Here is a 23,188-nt window from a genome sequence, read left to right as displayed (position 1 = left end):
TTTATAGACCTTTGGGTATATACCCAGTAATGGGATGGCTGGGTCAAATGGTATTTCTAGTTCGAGATCCCTGAGGAATCGCCACACTGACTTCCACAATGGTTGAACTAGTTTACAGTCCCACCAACAGTGTAAAAGTGTTCCTATTTCTCCACATCCTCTCCAGCACCTATTGTTTCCTGATTTTTTAATGATGGCCATTCTAACTGGTGTGAGATGGTATCTCACTGTGGTTTTGATTTGCATTTCTCTGATGGCCAGTGATGATGAGCATTTCTTCATGTGTTTTTTGGCTGCATAAATGTCTTCTTTTGAGAAGTGTCTGTTCATGTCCTCTGCCCACTTTTTGATGGGGTTGTTTGTTTTTTTCTTGTAAATTTGTTTGAGTTCATTGTAGATTCTGGATATTAGCCCCTTGTCAGATGAGTAGGTTGCAAAAATTTTCTCCCATTCTGTAGGTTGCCTGTTCACTCTGATGATAGTTTCTTTTGCTGTGCAGAAGCTCTTTAGTTTAATGAGATCCCATTTGTCGATTTTGGCTTTTGTTGCCATTGCTTTTGGTGTTTTAGACATGAAGTCCTTGCCCACGCCTATGTCCTGAATGGTATTGCCTAGGTTTTCTTGTAGGATTTTAATGGTTTTAGGTCTAACATATAAGTCTTTAATCCATCTTGAATTAATTTTTGTATAAGGTGTAAGGAAGGGATCCAGTTTCAGCTTTCTACATATGGCTAGCCAGTTTTCCCAGCACCATTTATTAAATAGGGAATCCTTTCCCCATTTCTTGTTTTTGTCAGGTTTGTCAAAGATCAGATAGTTGTAGCTATGCGGCGTCATTTCTGAGGGCTCTGTTCTGTTCCATTGATCTATGTCTCTGTTGTGGTACCAGTACCATGCTGTTTTGGTTACTGTAGCCTTGTAGTATAGTTTAAAGTCAGGTAGCGTGATGCCTCCAGCTTTGTTCTTTTGGCTTAGGATTGACTTGGCGATGCGGGCTCTTTTTTGGTTCCATATGAACTTTAAAGTAGTTTTTTCCAATTCTGTGAAGAAAGTCATTGGTAGCTTGATGGGGATGGCATTGAATCTATAAATGACCTTGGGCAGTATGGCCATTTTCACGATATTGATTCTTCCAACCCATGAGCATGGAATGTTCTTCCATTTGTTTGTATCCTCTTTGATTTCATTGAGCAGTGGTTTGTAGTTCTCCTTGAAGAGGTCCTTCACATCCCTTGTAAGTTGGATTCCTAGGTATTTTATTCTCTTTGAAGCAATTGTGAATGGGAGTTCACTCATGATTTGGCTCTCTGTTTGTCTGTTATTGGTGTACAAGAATGCTTGTGATTTTTGTACATTAATTTTGTATCCTGAGACTTTGCTGAAGTTGCTAATCAGCTTAAGGAGATTTTGGGCTGAGACAGTGGGGTTTTCTAGATATACAATCATGTCATCTGCAAACAGGGACAATTTGACTTCCTCTTTTCCTAGTTGAATACCCTTTATTTCCTTCTCCTGCCTGATTGCTCTGGCCAGAACTTCCAGCACTATGTTGAATAGGAGCGGTGAGAGAGGGCATCCCTGTCTTGTGCCAGTTTTCAGAGGGAATGCTTCCAGTTTTTGCCCATTCAGTATGATATTGGCTGTGGGTTTGTCATAGACAGCTCTTATTATCTTGAGATACGTCCCATCAATACCTAATTTATTGAGAGTTTTTAGCATGAAGGGTTGTTGAATTTTGTCAAAGGCCTTTTCTGCATCTATTGAGATAATCATGTGGTTTTTGTCTTTGGTTCTGTTTATATGCTGGATTACATTTATTGATTTGCGTATGTTGAACCAGCCTTGCATCCCAGGGATGAAGCCCACTTGATCATGGTGGATAAGCTTTTTGATGTGCTGCTGGATTCGGTTTGCCAGTATTTTATTGAGGATTTTTGCATCAATGTTCATCAAGGATATTGGTCTGAAATTCTCTTTTTTGGTTATGTCTCTGCCAGGTTTTGGTATCAGGACGATGCTGGCTTCATAAAATGTGTTAGGGAGGATTCCCTCTTTTTCTATCGATTGGAATAGTTTCAGAAGGAATGGTACCAGTTCCTCCTTGTACCTCTGGTAGAATTCAGCTGTGAATCCGTCAGGTCCTGGACTCTTTTTGGTTGGTAAGGTATTGATTATTGCCACAATTTCAGAACCTGTTATTGGTCTATTCAGAGATTCAACTTCTTCCTGGTTTAGTCTTGGGAGGGTGTATTTGTCAAGGAATTTATCCATTTCTTCTAGATTTTCTAGTTTATTTGCATAGAGGTGTTTGTAGTATTCTCTGATGGTAGATTGTATTTCTGTGGGATCGGTGGTGATATCCCCTTTTTCGTTTTTTATTGCATCTATTTGATTCTTCTCTCTTTTCTTCTTTATTAGTCTTGCTAGCGGTCCATCAATTTTGTTGATCTTTTCAAAAAACCAGCTCCTGGATTCATTAATTTTTTGAAGGGTTTTTTGTGTCTCTATTTCCTTCAGTTCTGCTCTGATTTTAGTTATTTCTAGCCTTCTGCTAGCTTTGGAATGTGTTTGCTCTTGCTTTTCTAGTTCTTTTAATTGTGATGTTAGGGTGTCAATTTTGGATCTTTCCTGCTTTCTCTTGTGGGCGTTTAGTGCTATAAATTTCCCTCTACACACTGCTTTGAATGTGTCCCAGAGATTCTGGTATGTTGTATCTTTGTTCTCGTTGGTTTCAAAGAACATCTTTATTTCTGCCTTCATTTCATTATGTACCCAATAGTCATTCAGGAGCAGGTTGTTCAGTTTCCATGTAGTTGAGCGGTTTTGAGTGAATTTCTTAATCCTGAGTTCTAGTTTGATTGCACTGTGGTCTGAGAGACAGTTTGTTATAATTTCTGTTCCTTTACATTTGCTGAGGAGAGCTTTACTTCCAACTATGTGGTCAATTTTGGAATAGGTGTGGTGTGGTGCTGAAAAAAATGTATATTCTGTTGACTTGGGGTGGAGAGTTCTAACAGCTGATCTCTCAGCAGAAACTCTACAAGCCAGAAGAGAGTGGGGGCCGATATTCAACATTCTTAAAGAAAAGAATTTTCAACCCAGAATTTGCTATCCCGCCAAACTAAGCTTCATAAGTGAAGGAGAAATAAAATACTTTACAGACAAGCAAACGCTGAGTGATTTTGTCACCACCAGGCCTGCCCTAAAAGAGCTCCTGAAGGAAGCACTAAACATGGAAAGGAACAACCGGTACCAGCCACTGCAAAAACATGCCAAATTGTAAAGACCATCGAGGCTAGGAAGAAACAATAGCAACTAACGAGCAAAATAACCAACTAACATCATAATGACAGGATCAGATTCACACATAACAATTTTAACGTTAAATGTAAATGGGCTAAATGCTCCAATCAAAAGACACAGACTGGCAAACTGGATAAGGAGTCAGGACCCATCAGTGTGCTGTATTCAGGAAACCCATCTCACGTGCAGAGACACACATAGACTCAAAATAAAGGGATGGAGGAAGATCTATCAAGCAACTGGAAAACAAAAAAAGGCAGGGGTTGCAATCCTAGTCTCTGATAAAATAGACTTTAAACCAACAAAGATCAAAAGAGACAAAGAAGGCCATTACATAATGGTAAAGGGATCAATTCAACAAGAAGAGCTAACTATCCTAAATATATATGCACCCAACACAGGAGCATCCAGATTCATAAAGCAAGTCCTCAGTGACCTACAAAGGGACTTAAACTCCCACACAATAATAATGGGAGATTTTAACACCCCACTGTCAACATTAGACAGATCAACGAGACAGAAAGTTAACAAGGATATCCAGGAATTGAACTCAGCTCTACATAAAGTGGACCTAATAGACATCTACAAAAATTTAACCTGAATTGGATCAAGTCTCTAGACCTATTAGCAGCTTACAAGAAAATATAGGGGACGAAGGAATAAGATAACCCGCGCCCCGGCAAGAGTGCAATCAGCCACCTCCGAAACGTATGAAATTCTACAGAACAAGCAGCTCAGTCTCTTCAATAAACAAGTGGCCAGGGAAACAGTAAAGACTAAAAGACATTTAAGAGACTTGTCAACCAATGCAATTTGCAGAACTTGCATGGATCTGATTCCAACAAACCAACAGACAACAGGCTGTTGAGATGACTTCGTATGCATGGCCCCTTTGGGGCTCAGCTTGTCATCCCTCTGGGTGGATATTCCAAGTTCTGGCTTTGCTAACCAACTTGGCTCAGTGGCAAATGTAGGGACTCCAATAACTAATGTTAGTGAAATGTTTTGTGGCTGAGAAAGAAGGATTTTGTTAGAGCCATGCTACCCCGGGGACTGCAGGGATTCTTCTGGCCATTTGTGATGAAATTGCAAGGCATTTATGAGACAATCAGAGAGATTTGAACACTACCTGGATATTTAATGATAAAAAGAGATTACTATTGACTTCTGTAGGTTTGATAATGGTATTGTGATTTTTGGAAGTTTTTTATATTTTAATTTTTAATTTTTTTGAGGCAGAGTCTCGCTCTGTCACCCAGGCTAGAGCGCAGTGGCACGAGCTCGGCTCACTGCAACCTCCACCTCCTGGGTTCAAGCAATTCTCCTGCCTCAGCCTCCCGAGTAGCTGGGAATACAGGTGCATACCACCACACCCAACTAATTTTTGTATTTTTAGTAGAGGCGGGGTTTTGCCATGTTGGCCAGGCTGGTCTCGAACTCCTGACCTCAGGTGATCCACTGGCCTCGGCCTCCCAAAGTGCTGGGATTACAGGCAGGAGCCACCGTGCCTGGCCTTAAATTTGTTTTTGTAAAGAATTTCTTTATGTCTTAGAGATAATTCTGAAGTCTTTAAGGATGAAATTACATGATGTCTGGGATTTGCTTTAAATTAATGCACTGAGTATAGTGTAAAGAAGAAAGGAGATTGTGCCTGTGCTGATAACTACAGAAGTTGGATGATAAGTAGATAGGTGCTTACTATGTTCTTTCTACTTTTGACTAGGTTCGAAATTTTACAGAGCAAAAAGTTTCATTAAGAAAAAAAAGAGAGAGACAGCTGGGTGCCATAGCTCACACCCATAATCCTAGCATTGTGGGAGGCCAAGGCATGAGGATTGCTTGAGTCCAGGAATTCGAGACCAGCCTGGGTAACATGGCAAAACCCTGTCTCTACCAAAAAAATACAAAAATAAGCCAGGCATGGTGGCACACGCCTGTAGTCCCAGCTACTTGGGAGGCTGAAATGAGAGGATCACTTGAGCCCAGGAGGCAGAGGTTGCAGTGATCGAGGAGCATGGAGGCACATGCCTGTAGTCCCAGCTACTTGGGAGACTGAAATGGGAGGATCACTTGAGCCCAGGAGGCAGAGGTTGCAGTGATTGTGCCACTGCACTACAGCCTGGGTAACAGCCAGACCCTGCCTCAGAAAACAAAAATAGCAAGAGAAGGACCTTGTTTTTAATCCTGACTTCAGCACTGACTCTGAGCACCCTTGAACAAATCTATACCTCACTGAGCCTGTTTTCTCATTTAAAGCCTGAATTGTTCAAATCATGGCTCGGCCCCTCACTTGCTGTGTGACTTTGAACAGGTTTCTTAGCTTCTCTGCTTCGGTTTCCTCATGGGTACAATAGGAACGATAATAGTTTTACCTTGTAGGTGGTTATCAGGATCAAGCGCATTAATTATTGTAAAGGTCCTAGCACATAAGTACTATCCAAGTGTTTGATATTATTACCACTGCTGCTGCAGATGTTACTGTTCATCACTATTTTTATTTTGATGAAGAGGACAAGACACCTTTGGGGATGTTTCCTCCTCTCCTAGAACACTAAAGTTTCAGAAATGTTTCCCAAGTCTCCCTGACTTACCCACTGCTCATACAATGCCTCCTCCACAGGATCAGAGCTGTGCTCTGGAAAACACCCACATTCTCTGGGCAGTGACACCTCCACAGTCACCTCCTTGTCTTTTCTCAATGATCCCCCTATCTGGTTTCCTTCCCTCCCACCTTCCGCCACGGTGCCTTGCTTCCCTTCCACCTGCTCCCGGGCCCACCTGTCTTCCATCCCAGGTCTTGGAAGCAGCGGTAGGTAGAAGGAGCCTCCCTTTCCCATCCCTTCTCTTACTTCCCCCCACCCCTACAATGCCAGTTCTTTACAATACGCAGAAGGACCTCAGTGAGGGCCATTTGAAAGCCTTCTGTAAAACCAGGAAACCATGGGGTGGGGTGAAGGGAAGTTAGAAAGAACTCAGGACTTATGAATGCATAATGCTGAACTTTTTGGAAATGGATGGGCCTGATGCCAGTCCTCACTAGGGCTCCTAGATTGTATTCTCCTTACAAAAGGGCCATTATGAAAGTTCCGCATCTCCCGTGTGACAGGTTCAGAGCCATCAATGGCATGACGTCAGAGGGACCAGGGGAGGAATAGGTTTCCCAGCCATGTCCTCATTGTCAAGGGCACTGGGACCCTGGAAAGAGGTCTAGGGGAAGGAGGGAGACACTTTGGAGAAACCCGCAGCAGTTCCCAGCTGTTCTGCAAAAGAGGCCACTGAGCTTGCCCAAGGCATCAGCTAGAGCTGTCTACACCACGACCACCCAAGGCCCCCTGCCAAAACCGCAGAGTGCCTCGAAAGAGTCATTACACTCTCTTCCTCACCTCAAGACACGTAAGGGCTGATCACTTGGCTTATTCAGCCCCCACGTGACATCCTGGAAGAACAGCACCTCCCACCTCTATCTCTGCATTTTCTTTTGGGATCATTTCTTTTCTACCAGATAGGAGAGGTCATTTCCTATAGTTAGGAGATTGTAGACAGGGGAGAAGTTAGGGGAGCTGGACTGGCATCCTACCTCTGTAATTACCTAACTGGTTGGAGTCCATACTCTCCTTTCTACAAAATGAAGAGGTTGAAGTTAAAGATGGGTAAAAAAGTCCCTTCCAGTTACAAAGGTCTTTCCTCCTGATGCTGGTTATAAGGAAGCATGTTACCATCTTCTCCACCAAAGCTGGCTTGACCGGACCCTGTGCTCATTCCCTTTGCACACTCATCTACATTTAAGGTAAACATTAACCAGCTCTCTCTTTCTCACTCTTTCTCTCTCCCCCCCGCCAACACACACAGAGACCACACCCCTTGAGACCAGTGAAAATGTAGAAGTTTGGGTTCAAGCATATCCAGTGTTCCCTGGTAGCTCTGAAGACACTTGTCTGCATATTATTTATGTGTATTCAAATGAAAATGCACACTCCTTCACATAAGCATATAGAAGACACCTTAAATTAACCAACACAGCTTCCCTAATAATGGGTTACAGTTCAACACTCCAGAGCTCTGAAATGGGACAAACAAAAATCTTGCTAGACCAATGGTCTCTCAAACTTTTGGGGTAGAGGAAAAAAATATTAAAACTTCAATTCATGTATATATTTTCTTAAGAGACAAGGTCTCGCCATGTTGCCCAGGCTGGAATGCAGTGACTATTCACAGGCGCGATCATAGCGCACCACAGCCTCGAACCCGTGGGCTCAAGTGATCTCCCCCTTCACCCAATGAGTAGCTGAGACTACAGGCACGTGCCACCACTCCCAGTTTCATATTTATTTTTATCTCATCCTTTTAAATTTCGTATTTCTTATGTGAAGTTTATATTCTGCAATCCATGTTGGTATGACAGGGTATGTATATAATTTATAAATATCCATATAATGGGGATCTAGGCTCAAAATGATTTTGCAGGTGGGATGCACAATCAAAAAGTTTAGAGCTTTCACTCTATACACCATCTTCCAGAGCTGGAGACAGTTACCAGAGTTTGGTCTGACCACAGCTAAAGGGACCAGGGAGGATCCTAGGTAACTCTCCTCCAAGGCCACGCTGGCCAACAGAACCTAAAGCTCTCTAGGGCACTGGTCACACCCCTTGCCAATTCCTTTGTGCCTGCTTCTTCCCGGAGGTCCATTCTTGCTATGAGTTCCTATCAGTGAGGCTCCTTTTGGTCAAAAGCACATTAGTTCCAACCCAAGTAACCTAATTTTCTTTCCAGAACCGTTGGCCATGCCCTTCAAGGCTTCATCTATTGCAGAAGCACACGTTCCAATCAAGGGTGCGGGGACTGAGGACAGAGCTTTGGCCCTTTCTAGATCTTCCTCTGAGATTTACTTACTGTAATAAGTCTGACCAGATGCATTTGTTATTTGAGAAAATATTACTTTGGTCTTTAAATATATAGATGAGTTATAGATAGATAGATACAGATAGGTAGATAGATAGATGAAAATAAAATAAAGAAAAAAATTGGTTTTCTGGAGAACTGTGAACAAAACAGCAAAATAACCTCCCTAGTTGGGCAGAAACCCAGAGATACAGGCTGCTAAGAGTGAAATAAGTATGCAGACAGTAAGTCATTGTTTCACTGGTGCATTGAATGGCAACTAACAACCCATTTGGGGTGAGCATGCCAGATACAGACGATGTCTTCACCAAAGCACAGCGGAGAGGAACAAAAGGCTGGGCTACTCACCCACACATTGGTTGCTTTCATCCATCTGGTATCCAAAGCGGCATATAAGAGGTCTGGAGATCGTGGGATAGTTTGGAGCTGAGAGTGGTGGGGCAGCTGCTGGGTACGGACCTGAGTAGGGGTTCGAATAGGGGTTCGAGTAGGGCCCTCGATACACTGGGTTTGTTCGGGGAATGCATAAATACCCGCCATTTTGGTTAACACACATCATGTCTCCTCGGCAGGCCTCGGGGATGGTCCGGCATTCATCAATATCTGGAAGGCACAGAAAGGACGAGCATTAGTGGCCCCCCAACTGCGTTGTGTCTGGTGCATATTTAAGCAGAACTTGGTACCAGGCGTGGAGGAAGCACTCCCAAACACCTAGGGCGGTCCCAACTCATCACGGGAAGGTACCCCTAAATGTTGGCTGAAGTGAATCAAAGTAACCAGTGTCACCCAAACATCAGCCTTTCAAATACCACCATCATGATTTTGACCATATCTACAAAAACCTTGCTATAGTTTGAATGTCCCTCCAAAACTCATGTTGAAACTTAATCCCCAGTGTTGCAATATTGAGTGGTGGGGCCTTTAAGAGGTGATTGGATCATGAGGGCTGTACTCTCATGAATGGATTAATCTACTCATAGATTAATGGGTCAATGGGTTATCTTGGAAATGAAACTGGTGGCTTTCTAAGAAGAGGAAGAGAGACGTGAGCTAGCAGCCCAGGCCCCTCACCGTGTGATGCCTTGCATACTTCGGAACTCTGCAGAGAGTCCCCACCAGCAAGAAGGCCCTCACCAGGTGGAGATCCTCAACCTTGGACTTCTCAGCTTCCACAATTGTAAGAAATAAAGTCCTCTTCTTTATAAATTACCCAGTTTTAGGTATTTAGGTATTTAGGTATAAGCAACAGAGAACGGATTAAAACAAACCTATACTATCATTTGCACATACTCTTTCTTTAAATAAGCCCATATTTGAAGCCCAAATAAATGTATTTTTAAAATCTTACATGACTACAGCAAGTGAAAACTAGCATAAGTAGAAGGTAACAGTAAAAATAAATATACACTATTAAAATAAAGAGTGTTTATCTGCAGGTGTACGATCTAATACGTCAAGGATCCTCCTGTGCACATACTATACTCTGAAAATACTGGGATGGGCCTAACAATTGTCTCCACTTCTATTTCAAGTACCAGTGGTCAGGGGAGAAAGAGTCTCTTGCATCAGGAAAGACAAGGCTTAGGCTGGGCACAGTGGCTCACGCCTGTAATCCCAGCACTTTGGGAGGCCGAGGCAGATGGATCACCTGAGGTCAGGAGTTCAAGACCAGCCTCCCAACATGGTGAAATCCCATCTTTACTAAATACCAAAAATTAGACGGGTGTGGTGGCACATGCCTGTAATTCCAGCTATTTGGGAAGTTGAGGCAGAAGAATCGCTTGAACCCAGGAGGCAGAGGTTGTAGTGAACTGAGATTGCACCATTGCACTCCAGCCTGGGTGACAAGAGGGAAACTCCATCTCAAAACAAAAGCAAAAACAAAAAAAAAAGAAAAGAAAAAAAAGAAAAGGCTTGACTGAGAGCTAGTTGCTTGTTAAGAAAGCAGAGCTTTGCTTTCAAGTCAGCTCTGTGCCAGCCAACAAGGCCCATTTCCAGCCAGGCTGGGCTCTGCTTGTTATGTCTGGAAGCGGAGAGGTGGACTCTCTGGAAAATCAGCCTTGCTAGGGTACAGACAGGGGAGGCCTGAACTGTGGCTCCAGCGACAAGCAGACATGATCCCGTATACCGAGCCATGTCACCAGCCTTGGAGTCTGCTCTGTGCGGGGCTAGAGACTGGAGACCACATGCCTGCACCCGACAACTCACCCCCAGCATCTCATCTGAGAAACTCACACCCAATCCTACCAGAGGAAAAAGCAACGGGAAGGTGCAGAATGCAACAGCCTGTTCTCCAGCTTGAAGCCTGAAGCCATCGCTGAAATGAGGGGCCAGAAAAGAAGGCCACTGCTCCACTCTTGATTCCTCATCAAATCTTCAAATCAAAACGCTTTACTTTAAAATCAAAACGTAAGCCCAGATTTCCCAGGACAGGGTTTTATTCCTCACCGTTCATCGGTTTTTCAAACCATCTATCTCCCCTCTGGAGCATGGTTGACATGAGCTCAGAGAAGACAGATGATTTTGCCTAAATTAAATATAATTTAAAAGCTAAATACTTCCCCTAAGATGGGGCTGTCTTATTCCATTCATATGCCCTATGCTCTGTCAACAACAAACTAGTCCATGCTCTGAGTGTCCTTTCCACACCTGCTCCTTGTTAATGCTGTTCCTTCTACTTGGAATGGCATATCTTAGGATCCTATTCATCTTTCAATACCCAATTCAAATGTGACCTCCAGTAATTCTTTTCTTTTTTTTTTGAGACAGAGTCTTTCTCTGTTGCCCAGGCTGGAGTACAGTGGTGCCATCTCAGCTCATTGCAACCTCTGCCTCCCAGGTTCAAAACATTCTCCTGCTTCAGCCTCCTGAGTAGCTAGGGCTACAAGCGTGTGCCACTACACCTGGCTAATTCTTTTGTATTTTTAGTACAGACAGGGTTTCACCATGTTGGCCAGGCTGGTCTCGCACTCCTGACCTCAGGTGATCCACCCGCCTTGGCCTCCCAAAGTGCTGGGATTACAGGTGTGAGCCGCTGCACCCAGCCCCATCAATGCTTTATTGACCCTGGACACAAGGTATCACTTTCTCCTCTTCTTTTGCAGAGTCCATTGCAAAAGACGCATGCTAAGAGAATGCCCCCCGCAAACACTCCAAAATCTCCTCTTCCTAGTCCTCAGAACCTGTGAATATGTTGGGTTACATGGCAAAGGGGAATTAAGGTAGCAGCTGGAATTAAGCTTACTAAGCAGCTGACCTTGAGATGGGGAGGTTATCCTGGATTTTCTGGGTGGGCCCGATATATTCACAGGAGTTCTTAAAAGTAGAAGAAGAAGAGGCTGATTGGTCAGAGAGATGCTACAACAGAAAAAGAAGAGATTCAAAGTGAGAAACGCTTGACTCACTGTGTTGGCTTTGAGGATGGAGGGAGGAGCCGCCAGCCAAGGAAAGCAGGAGGCGTCTAAAAGGTAGGAATTGCCCTCCGCTGACAGTCAGCACAGAAACAGAACCTCAGTCCTACAACCACAAGAAACTCAATTCTGCCAACAACCAGAAGGGAATAAAAGTCTCCCTTAGAGCCTCCACAAGAGCACACAGCCCTACTGACACCTTAATTCTATTCTGGTGGAGACTCAAGTCAAACTTCTGACCTACTGAACTGTAAAATCATACATTGGTGTTGTTTAAGCCACTAAGTTGGTGGTAATTTGTTACTGCAGCCCTAGGAAGCACCAATCCAATAGAAACCTTCAAGAGAACAGAGATCAATTCTTTCACCCTTCTCAGTGCTTAGCTCAAGGCCAGGCACAAAGAAGGTGATCAATAAAAGGGCACCACTGACTTCAGTCATTCCATGTCACTGTGTTCTCCCATGGGCATGGCTAATCATTGAACAACAGAGAAAGAAATAGCCCTGCAAGTGGGCTGAATGCCTCCACCCCAATGAAGGATCCGCAGTGGCTCATACCTAAACACTGTCCTGACTGGCGATCCAGATCAAAGCCATTTGTGCACTGTGCCTGCAGGGAAGGAGAGAGAAGAAACGGGCAAGGTCATTTCACACCATAAAAGTCTTATTGCTGCAACACAGAAAGTTGGGGAAATGGGGTGAAAAAGAAAGGCCTCCAAAATACCGATACCTGTATTATAACCCCTATTTGTTCTTCTAAAATTTTTCCTTGTAATTATTTTACACTTAGAACTACTTTCTAAACTCCCCGCACCAGACCAGGGGCAGTGGCTCATGCATGTAATCCCAGCCCTTTGGAAGGCTGAGGAGGAAGGATTTCTTGAGCCCAGGAGTTTGAGACCGGCCTCAAGACCCCATCTCTATGTTTTTAGAAAAACTTTATTAAAAAAATAAACTCCCTGCACGATTGCTTCATAGCTCCCATTTTTAGCAGACAGTTTTCAGGTTTTTTAATGCTGTAGTTATGAAGAGCAAGAGGAATCACATCTGCTGAGCCTATGTGACATGCTCCCTGTTGATCCCCTTTCTGGGAATGAATAAGACTGCTTTTAAGGGCAATGACTCTTTCTTTGGGTGCGACCTCAACTTCAAAGCACCGAATATGAGTTATTTGCCCCCATGAAATCCTCTACCTGCTTTTGATGTCTGTACATAAATAAAAGCTACACAGAGATGTGGTCAGTTTTCTAAGAAAAGTTGAATTGAGTACATTTCTCCATTTCAACCTCAGCAAGATGATGACACAAAGATGCTTCCAGAAAGAGATAGATCTCAACAATCCCAGAGGGTTGTAGCTTTTACATACAACTTGAGCTACGAGTTTATGTACTTTAAAAAAAAATGTGTTGGGTGGACTCTTCGGGAAGACCCCGGGGCCTGACATTTTCTAGGAGCTCCCATCCCTGGCCTTTTCTGCAGCTTCGGAGGTTGGGCTTCCCTGAGCTGTTGGTTGATTTGCGGAGATGATGTATATGGCCTGCACTCCCAGGAGAGGGTTCAGGGGTCCCAGGGAGTTGGGGCAAAGGAAGTGGAACAGACGAGCCAGGAAGCTGTGCTGGGAAGCTGGGAGGCCAGGAGACCCAGGTTCCAGCCCTGATTGTCAAGGACTGGCATAGGTTCAAGTCTGCTGGACCAGGGCACGGCTTCAAATTCTCACTCTAGCCCCTACTCTCTGCGTGACTTTTCTATGCCTCAGTTTCCCCATCTGTAAAATGGGGGGGTATGTACGTAGTTCAAAATGGTGGTAAGGACGATGTGTGTTAATCTATACAAAGTGCCTAAAGTGCAGTAAACACGACCCTGAACCTCTGCCCTCAGGGCCTACCTGTCTTCATGTGTACACCATGAGGCTGCCTTGAAAACCCCAAGGTCTAAAGTTCTTTGTTACTCTTCCCAAGATCCTTCCCATTGCCAGTGGCCTGAATCTGCTTCAAAATTCTTAATATGAAGAGAGAAAATGCTCCCCTACCTGCCTGCAGCCCTCAGCTTGCTCAGAGATAGGGCTTCTCTCATTTCTTTCCTGAGCCAGAGACACAGAGAGGCCACTCGGAGTTTTTAGGAGGGATCTGCCCATATTTCAGGGCTGACACACAGGGGTCCATCTCTCCTGTTGCTTAAAATAAAGTCCAGGATGCTGCAAGCTTCTTCCAGATCCCCTAAGGCCCTGAGCCTGCCCTCACCCACCTCCTTACTCCTCTGAGGGGTTTCGGCCCAGGGATGGGCCCTCGTAGGTTTGGAGCTGAATTAGGCAGCACTGCATGCTGGGATGTTTGGGTGACCACCACTTCCTCTCCCACCTCCTCCAGGAGGGGTGTGTCTGTGGCAACACATGCAGACCTGTGGGGGTCCTCAGGTGCCATTGCCCAGAAACACCACAGCATATTTTACTTTTCAACACTGAAGGTAGGTTGAGGCCTGCTGTGAGGGGCACAAATGAGGCCACGTGATCTGATTAAAAATGCACGCTGCGCTTAATACCTAGTGATGAGTTGATAGGTCCAGCAAACCACCATGGCCCACATTTACCTATGTAACAAACCTGCACATCCTGCACATGTACTCTAGAACTTATAATAAAATAGAAAACAGTCTTGGACTGGGAGTCAGGAGACTGAGTACCAGCCCCAGCCTTGTCACTTACAAGTCATGTCACCTGGGCCAAGTCTCACTTTCTCTGGGCTTCCACTGGTTAACCTCTGAGAATCAAGAGCTCAGATGAGGTCAACTGTAAAGCCGCTCCCAACTCCACAAACCTAAGGTTCCATAGCGCAAGGCTGGACTCCCTCATCCCGGTTTTTAATACGCTTGTAGATATTTTTTAAAAATAAAAATCTTACCTGTGCATTCGCACGGCTTGGAAGACAGAGAGCCAGAATGGTAACAGTGAGTATCCTGTGGAGGTGAAAAGTCAAATATAAACGCCCAAGACAGATTCAGGTCTAGGGGAGTGTGGGTCGCATGCGGCCTGTGACGTGTAACGGTGATATCACCTTGGGCTTGTATGGGGTGGGGTGTGCTCCAGGGAGGTCATGGTGATTCCAGACACCGCAACCACCCAAGCAGAACCACACCTCTTCTACTTGCCTCCTACGTTGGAATAATGTGTTAGATCACACTTTTTAATAAAGGGTTTGGCTGCTTAAAAAAAAAAAAAAAAAAAAGCTAAGGTCAGGTGCGGTGGCTTACGCTTGTAATCCCAGCACTTTGAGAGGCTGAGGCAGGAGGACTGCTTGAACTGAGGAGTTTGAGACAAGCCTGGGCAACATGGTAAAACCCCATTTCTACAAAATTGAAAAAAAAAAAAATTAACTGGGCGTGATGGCACGTGCCTAAAGACCCAACTACTCGGGAGGCTGAGGTGGGATCACCTGAGCCCAGGGGGTTTGAGGCTGCAGTGAGCTGAGATCATACCACTACACTCCAGCCTGGGTGATAGAGCGAGACCTTGTCCTCCCCCCACCCCCCAAAAAAGCTAAAACCTCCCACTGTGGTATTAACCAGTTCCTTGTTCTTTATTCTTTATGCTAGATGTGCTTGACTTTTGACCATCTTTATACTGACATGATTACAGAGTGAATAAGCCATCATCATACCCCCAAACAATGAAAAGAAAGAACGTGAGGCACTTTGAGTGGCACCAAAGAAAGGTGTCACAGGAAGTCACTGAACCAGAGCATTGAGTCCACATGCGTGAAAATCCCCCGTCAGTGGATGGGTTGGGGTGGCCCAGTTCCCTGAAGAGTGTGGCCTGCAGGAACTGCTGCCAGCAGGTCCTGATGGAGGAAAGGACTCGGGGAACCTGCACAGCCCAGGGAAAATGAAACCCGCAGGAGAACAGGAGGAGGAGTTACGCACCCGGGGCTCAGCTGTGCCATGCACGAGCCAGTAATGCTCTGGGAGCCTGCAACTCTGCCCTTCGCCACGCACAGGCTTTAATCTAGTAAGACTGTGGCCAGCAAGATTGCTGTAAAAATACAAAATCTGGCTGGGTGCAGTGGCTCTCGCCTGTAATCCCAGCACTTTGGGAGGCCGAGGCAGGAAGATCACCTGAGGTCAGGAGTTCGAGACCAGCCTGGCCAACATGGTGAAACCCCGTCTCTCTACTAAAAATACAAAAATTTGCCGGGCATGGTGGCACACGCTCTGAGACAGAGCGAGACTCTGTCTCAAAAAATAAAAATAAAATAAAAATACAAAATCTCTACTACTTCACACTCATGGGGCTATTAAAAAATGGAAAAGAGCAAGCGTTAGGGAGGATGCGGAGAAAGTGAAACCCCTGTGCACTGTTGGTGGAAATACGGTGCAGTCTCTATGGAAAAGAGTATGATGACTCCCAAAACACTAAACATAGAATTTCCGTGTGATCCAGCCATTCTACTTCTAGGTATATACCCTCAAAAAATTAAAAGCAAGGACTTGAAATAGGTATTTGTAAACCCGTGTTCATAGCAGCATTATTCACAATAGCCTAAAGGTGGACACAGTCCTTCGATGGATACATGGATAAACAAAATGTAGTCTGTACATACAAGGGAATAGTATTCAGTCTTAAAAAGGAAGGAAATTCTGACACATGCTACGATATGAACGAACCCTGAGGGTATTACGTTAAGTGAAAAAAGCCACTCACAAAAAAGACGAAGGCTGCATGGGTCCATTTATACGAGGCACCTAGTGTAGTTGAAATTACAGAGACAAACAGTGGAATGGTGGTAACCAGAGGCTAGTGGGAGGAGAAGATGGGGAATTGTTTAATAGGTACAGAGATTCAGTCATGCCAGGTGAAAAGAGTTCTGGAGATTGCACAGCAATGTGAATGTATTTAACACTACTGAACTAGACTCTTCAAAATGGTTATGGTAGAAAAAAAGCAAAATCAGCCCGGGCACGGTGGCTCCCACCTCTAATCTCAGCACTTTGGGAGGCCGAGGCGGGTGGATCACCCGAGGTCAGGAGTTTGAGACCAGCCTGGGCAACATGGTGAAACACCGTCTCTACTAAAAATACAAAAATTAGCCGACTGTGGTGGCAGGCGCCTGTAGTCCCAGCTACTCAGGAGGCCAAGGCAGACGAATCACTTGAACCCAGGAGGCAGAGGTTGCAGTGAGCCGAGATTGCACCACTGCACTCCAGCCTGGGAGACAGCAAGACTCCGTCTCAAAAAAAAAAAAAAAAAAACCTATGCAAAAGCAGGGCGTTATCTAGTACTATTATTCAGTTCAACAGCGGTTTATCCAAGCAACTACTGCTTGTAGGTGTGGATGCTAGACAGAGGAGCTACAGAACTGTGAAACAACCACTACCCTTGAGATCCAGCTGGGGAGCCACGACAATGTCTATACACCTTGGCAGGGGCATGGAAAGAAATACCTATTGGGTGCCATAACAACCAGGCTGTGGGTAGCGACAAGACTTCCTGGAGAAGGTGATCTTGAAGGCTTCTTCAATAGACCAGTGAACCTGGGGACATGCTGAATTCTGTGGCCCGTTACTACAAACGTGCACTGCAACAATATAATCCCTCCCTTTCAGGACACATGGCTCATCTGCATCAGCAACCCTGGGTATTAGAGGGCCTGGAGTTAAGCTGACATCAAGAGGGAATAGGGCCCTGATGTGATCTTAGGAGATGCAAGGCCGTTTCCTTTATCTAGTCCCCAATCCAAAAAATAAGGATGCTGAGAGTCCACAAGTTCTCATCTAAGTGCCTGGGTGAGCCAGATTCTAGAACACTGGAGACAGCTCTGACCTTATAAAGTGCAGAGCCAAATCCCAGGGCTTTTTGATATTTGCCATGGCCAGATTTATATCTGGAAGGAATGAAAGAACAATAACAAATTTATTTTCCAGTCTGTATATTATGAATTTCAATGTTTTCCTGTTTCTTCACATGAAGTTTCCTTTCAGTTGGTTATAAAACCCTGTCTCGTTTATGTTGGAGACAGAACAGGCTGACTGCAACACAGTGGACTTCAAGAGCTAGTGGAAAAGGCATGCTAACCCCATTTTTCCCCTTACTCCCCGCAGCCCCGTTCCCTTTGGCTAGAAGCAGCCCCGGGACAGGTCTTGCCTCAAGCCCAGCCTCTTGGAAGAGCCGCAGCTGAGTCCTGGGGGCCAAACAGGTTCCAGGCTAATAGGATTTTCCTAAAATGAAAGAATACCCAAGCACTACTGCCTCACAGCATCACGAATAGCTGCAGCTTTCTGATTTAAAAAAAAACCCTGGAAACTCCAAAAACGAACTAACTGTAAGAATAGCTGAGGGGAGGCAGGTTGGTGCTCATAACTGGTCCTGGGAACTTTCTAAAGCAGGTGGGTTCGCCGGTTTTGTGCCTCAGCCTGAAACACAAGGAAAGCCGGAGAGACCAAGCAAATACCAGGACTGCCTGTCACAGAAGTGCTGGTCCCCAATCCAGGATGACATTGTTACAGCTTAGTTTTTAGCACACACACACACACACCCCACAGACACATACACACGCCCACAAGGTTAATTTGTTCAAAGCAGTATGTTTTTAAGAGCTCGCTGAATAAAGACTGTGGGTGTCATTTAGGTAAAGTTCTCCAAGACTTAAGGATTACTTAACTGTAATTGCAATTTCTTTAAAGAATAGCAAAACATTTGCTTACATGTATCTCTGCCTGCAGTTCCCACTTCTCATTGGCTTGAAACTTCTGTGAGAATCCCACACAGACATAGAGCAAATCCAGCCCCGCGATGTTCAGCTAGCCTGTCTGCTTGTCTATCAGCCGATGCGGCGCAGTAATTGCTAGTGAACTAGTAATTGGCCTCCCGAAATTTAAAAAATATATACAAAAATCCCTTAAAACGACAAAGTTGCTGCCCTTTCCAGAAAAGAAAGAGGAATGAAGCGCTGAGAATTTCGCAGCCCTCTCTGATGCTGACTTTTGAAACTGTATTAGAAAATACCCACTCCCAAAAGAACGCTTCAAGATGGAAATTACAGAGGCGCAGCTTTTTGTAATTAACAATATCATTGCATCACTAGCTCATGCCTTTTCCAATATCCTGACACCGCCTGAATCACAGCCATAACCATTTTCCACCCATCGGATTTTTAGCAAGGCTTCCAGACCCTGGAGAAAGAAAAGTCCAGCGCCAAGAACCCACCTTTTTATTCCTGGCATGTCCAAGACGCGCGAGGAGAAGATGCGAAGGCGAGAAGAAAGCTCGCGGGCGGGACCCCCGGAGGAGTTCGGGCACGTCGGCCTCCTCTGGGCCCTCGGGGCTCGCGGATGTTTTATTCCAGAGGGGCCGAGCGAGTCGTGGAGAGGACACGGGGAGAGCGCCGGGGTCCTCCGAGCCACTGCAGAGCCCTCAGCGCAAGCACCTGGTTTTGCTTAGCCCTCTTCAGTAATTCAGCATTAAACCAATTGGAGGAGGAATGTTAAAAATGAACACTTCATTTTCTAAGTATGTTAAACAATGCAAATGGGGCCTCAGTCTGGACACAGCTGGTTCAGATTACAGCGCTCACCAACTGGCTAGACTCCTCACAACAATCTTGGGGCGTCTGCCAGGGCCCAGTGCTCGGCGCTGGGAGGAGAGCCCTTCCCCGGCCGCGCTCGGCTGCGAGCGCCCGGGCAGGAGGCGAGGGGCGGGCGCACCCAGGGGTGCGGGGGGCTGGCAGGGCCCGGGCCCCTTGACCTTCCCACCCAGGGGCGGGGCGGGGCTGGCAGCGCGGCCCGGCGGGGAGGGGCGTGCACGCCCGCGCTGCGTGGCACGGGGACCCGCGGGAACGTTGTCGCCTCCGGAAGGAAAGGGACTTGAACTCACGACCCACGCAGCTCCAGGGACTAGAAACTCACGATCGATTGGGAAACCAGAACCTACGAAGCAGAGGCTTGGGGCGAGCGACGGGAGAGTCGCGATCTTCCCGAAGAAGGGGTGGGAGCAGCGGGGTAGGGGGGAGGAGGAGGATGGAATCCCGCTGGTGCGAATTCCAGACTTCAGCTTGTGCAATGCAAGTCTTAGTTAGGACGATTTTCTCTCCCCGCCCTCGTTCCCCGATTCTCCCTGGCATTTTCTCGCTTTCCTGGAAAAGTGTCCCCTGGCTCGAAAGTGGTTTTAACAAGTTAAACGGTGATTTGAAGAAGGGACAGTCTGGAAAAGCAGAATGGTGGAGACAGTACATAAGACATGCTAAGTCCTTTGCATTCATTTCTAGTGGAGGCTTCAACCTATTTCTTTTTCCTGTTTGTTTGTTTGTTTGTTTTTAAGCCATTGGAGTACTTTTGTCAATGAAATCTTACAGAAGGCACTCACTCTATAAAACGCCAGTGGATTGACTGTGGCCTATCCCATCTGCTTCCACCTGCATCTTCCTACCTGCAGCCGAAAAGCCTTGATCCAGATCCCCTGTCCTCACCACCACTCTAAGCAGTAGGAATGATCACCTCCATGTTATTGGAGGTGAAGATAAGAGAGGTTAGGTAACTTCCCCATAGTCACACAGCTATTCATTGGTACAGCTGAGCCTCTGGAGTCTACATGTTTAGCCTTCCCTAAGGCATTTTTTGGGGTAAGTAAATGGAATTCTACTCAAAGGAGAATAACAGAATGTGGATAGTTGTTGAAGCTGTGTCCATTATACTAGTCTAATCTATTTACTTTGTATGTGTTTGAAATTTCCTATAAAACACTTTTTAAAATACCTTATGTTTATAAGGTTGTTCATCCTCCCATTGTTTGTAAAAGCAAAAGATTATAAACACCTTTAAGGTCGATCAGCAAAGCACCAATAGGGTTAAATAAAGTAAGGGGCTTCCAAAGGGACTATTGTGCAACCAATTAAAACCTAGACACGTAAGAGTCCACATTGGATGACTCCATTTATATAAAATTCAAAGTCAGATAGTGACTGGGAGGCAGCCCAGCCCCTTCTGGGTGCTGGTAATAATCTAATGATTGATCTGGATGCTGGTTATGTAGGGGTGTGTACATTTAATATTTGTGAAGTCTTATGTGTTATATCTTATTTTGAAAAAGAGACTGAAACAGCTCCGTATGCACTGCTATTGAAGGGTTTCCAATATATTTTGTGGATCAAAACAGTAGGATATTGGTAATTTCACATAGATTGATCTAATATAGTAATAAATGTAAAAAGTAAGCTGCAGAACTGTGTGTAAAGCATGCCATCATTTGTGGGGTAAAAAAATACATAAGTTATTGCTTGTACATGTACAGAAAAGACATCGCCTGAAGGATGCACCAGAAACCATGGGTATTATTGGTCTTAGCTCAGGCTGCCATAACAGAATACCATAGACTGGGTGGCTTATGCAGTAACATTGATCTCTCCTAGTTCTGGAGGCTGGAAGTTTAAGATCAGGGTGTGGGCATGGCCAGGTTCTCATGAGGGTCCTCTCCTGGTTGCAGATGGCTGTCCTCTCGCTATGTCCTCACATGATGGAGAGAGGGAGACTAGTGTTTCTTTTTTTTGAGATGGAGTCTCACTCTCTCACCCAGGCTGGAGTGTGGTGGCGTAATCTCGGCTCACTGCAACTTCTACCTCCCAAGTTCAAGCAATTCTCCTGCTTCAGCCTCCCAAGTAGCTGGGATTATAGGCATGCACCACCATGCCTGGCTAATTTTTGTATTTTTAGTAGAGATGGGGTTTTGCCATGTTGGCCAGGCTGGTCTTGAACTCCTGGGCTCAAGCAATCCATGGGCCTCGGCCTCCCAAAATGCTGAGATTACAGGCTTGAGCCACCATGCCTGGCCAGAGACTGGGGTTCCTTTTATAAGGGCACTGGTCCCATTCATGAGGGCTTCACCCTCATGATCTAATCACCTGCTGAAGGCCTCATCTCCTACAGCCATCACCTTGGGGATTCAGATTTCAACATATGAATCTGGGGGTTTAAACATGTGGTCTGTAACCATCTCCTAGGAGGGAAATCAGGTGGACAATTGGAGAATAAATAGGAGAGGAAAATTCGCTTCTCATTGCTCACTTTTTGGTATAACTTGAATTTTGTACCTTGTACCTGTATTACCTATTCAAAATATGAGTAATATTCAAAATAATAAAACTTAAAATATCTGATGTAGAACTAGTTGAGGGGTAGGAAGAGTTTTAAGGGACTCAGTCCATTCACCTCGCAGATACTGTCAACCTTCTTGAAGAACACGGAAGGAGAGGAAATCAATATACCCGTTTCCTACATAGGCAAATTGAGACCGTTGGAAGCACAACTGTCCCAGGACCCATCTTGGATGAGAGATTGTTTCCATCTTAAAATTGTAGGGTTGGAAAGGGGGAGAAAACAAAGACTGCCACAAAACCCTTGGGTCCAAGTCTTGGTTTAGCCTCCTACCCTCTCGACATCTCAGTTTTCTCATCTGCAAATGGCGATGATAACATCGCCAGGGTTGTTGCGGGAATGAGGTAAAAGTTATCCTCTTGATTTTCACTGTGTCCACGTTCCCATTCCCTACACAATGCCCTCCAAAATATCCTTAATAAATAGTAAATTATCCACTTCTGTGGACAAGGAAATCACAGCCTCACAAAACAGCCCATCTCCCTATTGAACAGCTCAAACTGTTAGAAAATTCTCTCTTCAGTTGAACCCAAATCCACTTCCCTGTATGTAATTACCATTCGTGGAATCTAATTCTCCCCTCTAAAGCCAGGGCCCCCCCCAACTTGGAAACAACAAGCTTCCTATTACCCTTCCACTCCTCGCTCGCGCTACTATTCTCATCTCCAGGCTGAACATCCCAGGGGCTTTCAGCTGGTCTTCATGTGCCCGGTGACCCCAAGGCAGCCTGTCCGTCTCCTCTGGCAGTTCCTGCCTCTTGATTCATACTGAATTTGCACCAACAAAGGCAACCTGTAATGCACAGGCTACGTAACAGCGTCTCCTCCGCCCTGTACTTGGACTGCAAATTCTTTTTAAGCAAGAACAAGGTTTTACATATGTCCATATTACATTTTCATCCACTGTTTAAGATCTTTCTCTCAGCCAGGCACAGTGGCTCACGCCTGTAATCCCAGCACTTTGGGAGGCCGAGGTGGGTGGATCCCGAAGTCAGGAGATCGAGACCATCCTAGTCAACATGGTGAAACCCCGTCTACTAAAAATACAAAAATTAGCTGGGCGTGGTGGCATGCAACTGTAACCCTAGCTACTCCGGAGGCTGAGGCAGGAGAATCGCTTGAACCCAGGAGGCGGAGTTTGCAGTGAGCTGAGATCACGCCACTGCACTCCAGCCTGGTGACAGAGCGAGACTCCGTCTCAAAAAAAAAAAAAAAAAAAGATCTTTCTCTCAACATGAATTGTTGTCTAAAGTAATAAATATCACTCTCAGCTTTGACAACTACAGAGCTGCTGAATGTGACTTCTTTGACTTTATGACAGTTATCAATAAAAATGCTACTGGGAGGCCGGGCGCGGTGGCTCACGTCTGTAATCCCAGCACCTTGGGAGGCTGAGGCTGGCAGATCACCTGAGGTCAGGAGTTTGAGACATAATAATAATAC

The 23,188-nt window shown here is 45.3% G+C and overlaps 1 protein-coding gene across 5 annotated transcripts in view; it reads right to left on the bottom strand.

Annotated features, from left to right (window-relative positions):
• The window catches only part of FBLN5 (fibulin 5), an 83,115-nt gene extending 63,548 nt beyond the window's left edge, over positions 1-19,567 (bottom strand). Inside the window, exons 1-5 of one of the 5 annotated variants that reach the window (XM_032179859.2) lie at positions 19,506-19,567; positions 18,808-19,045; positions 14,510-14,564; positions 12,171-12,222; positions 8,552-8,806 (exon numbers count right to left, since the gene is read on the bottom strand). In XM_032179859.2, coding sequence (XP_032035750.1) covers positions 8,552-8,806; positions 12,171-12,222; positions 14,510-14,564; positions 18,808-18,824 — 379 coding nt within the window. In that variant the 5' untranslated portion in view covers positions 18,825-19,045; positions 19,506-19,567. Of the gene's footprint in view, positions 1-8,551; positions 8,807-9,942; positions 10,066-11,459; positions 11,522-12,170; positions 12,223-14,509; positions 14,565-18,305; positions 18,628-18,807; positions 19,290-19,505 lie in introns of those variants that run through there. The other 4 variants (XM_058429569.1, XM_032179858.2, XM_032179857.2 and 1 more) reach the window with 4 other exon arrangements.
• Positions 19,568-23,188: the final 3,621 nt, after the last annotated feature.

Source organism: Hylobates moloch, unplaced genomic scaffold (assembly GCF_009828535.3).
Source record: "Hylobates moloch isolate HMO894 unplaced genomic scaffold, HMol_V3 SCAFFOLD_16, whole genome shotgun sequence".
NCBI classification, from domain to species: domain Eukaryota; kingdom Metazoa; phylum Chordata; class Mammalia; order Primates; family Hylobatidae; genus Hylobates; species Hylobates moloch.
The sequence above is the reverse complement of the archived record's forward strand: the minus strand, read 5'-3'. Positions and strand labels throughout refer to the sequence as shown.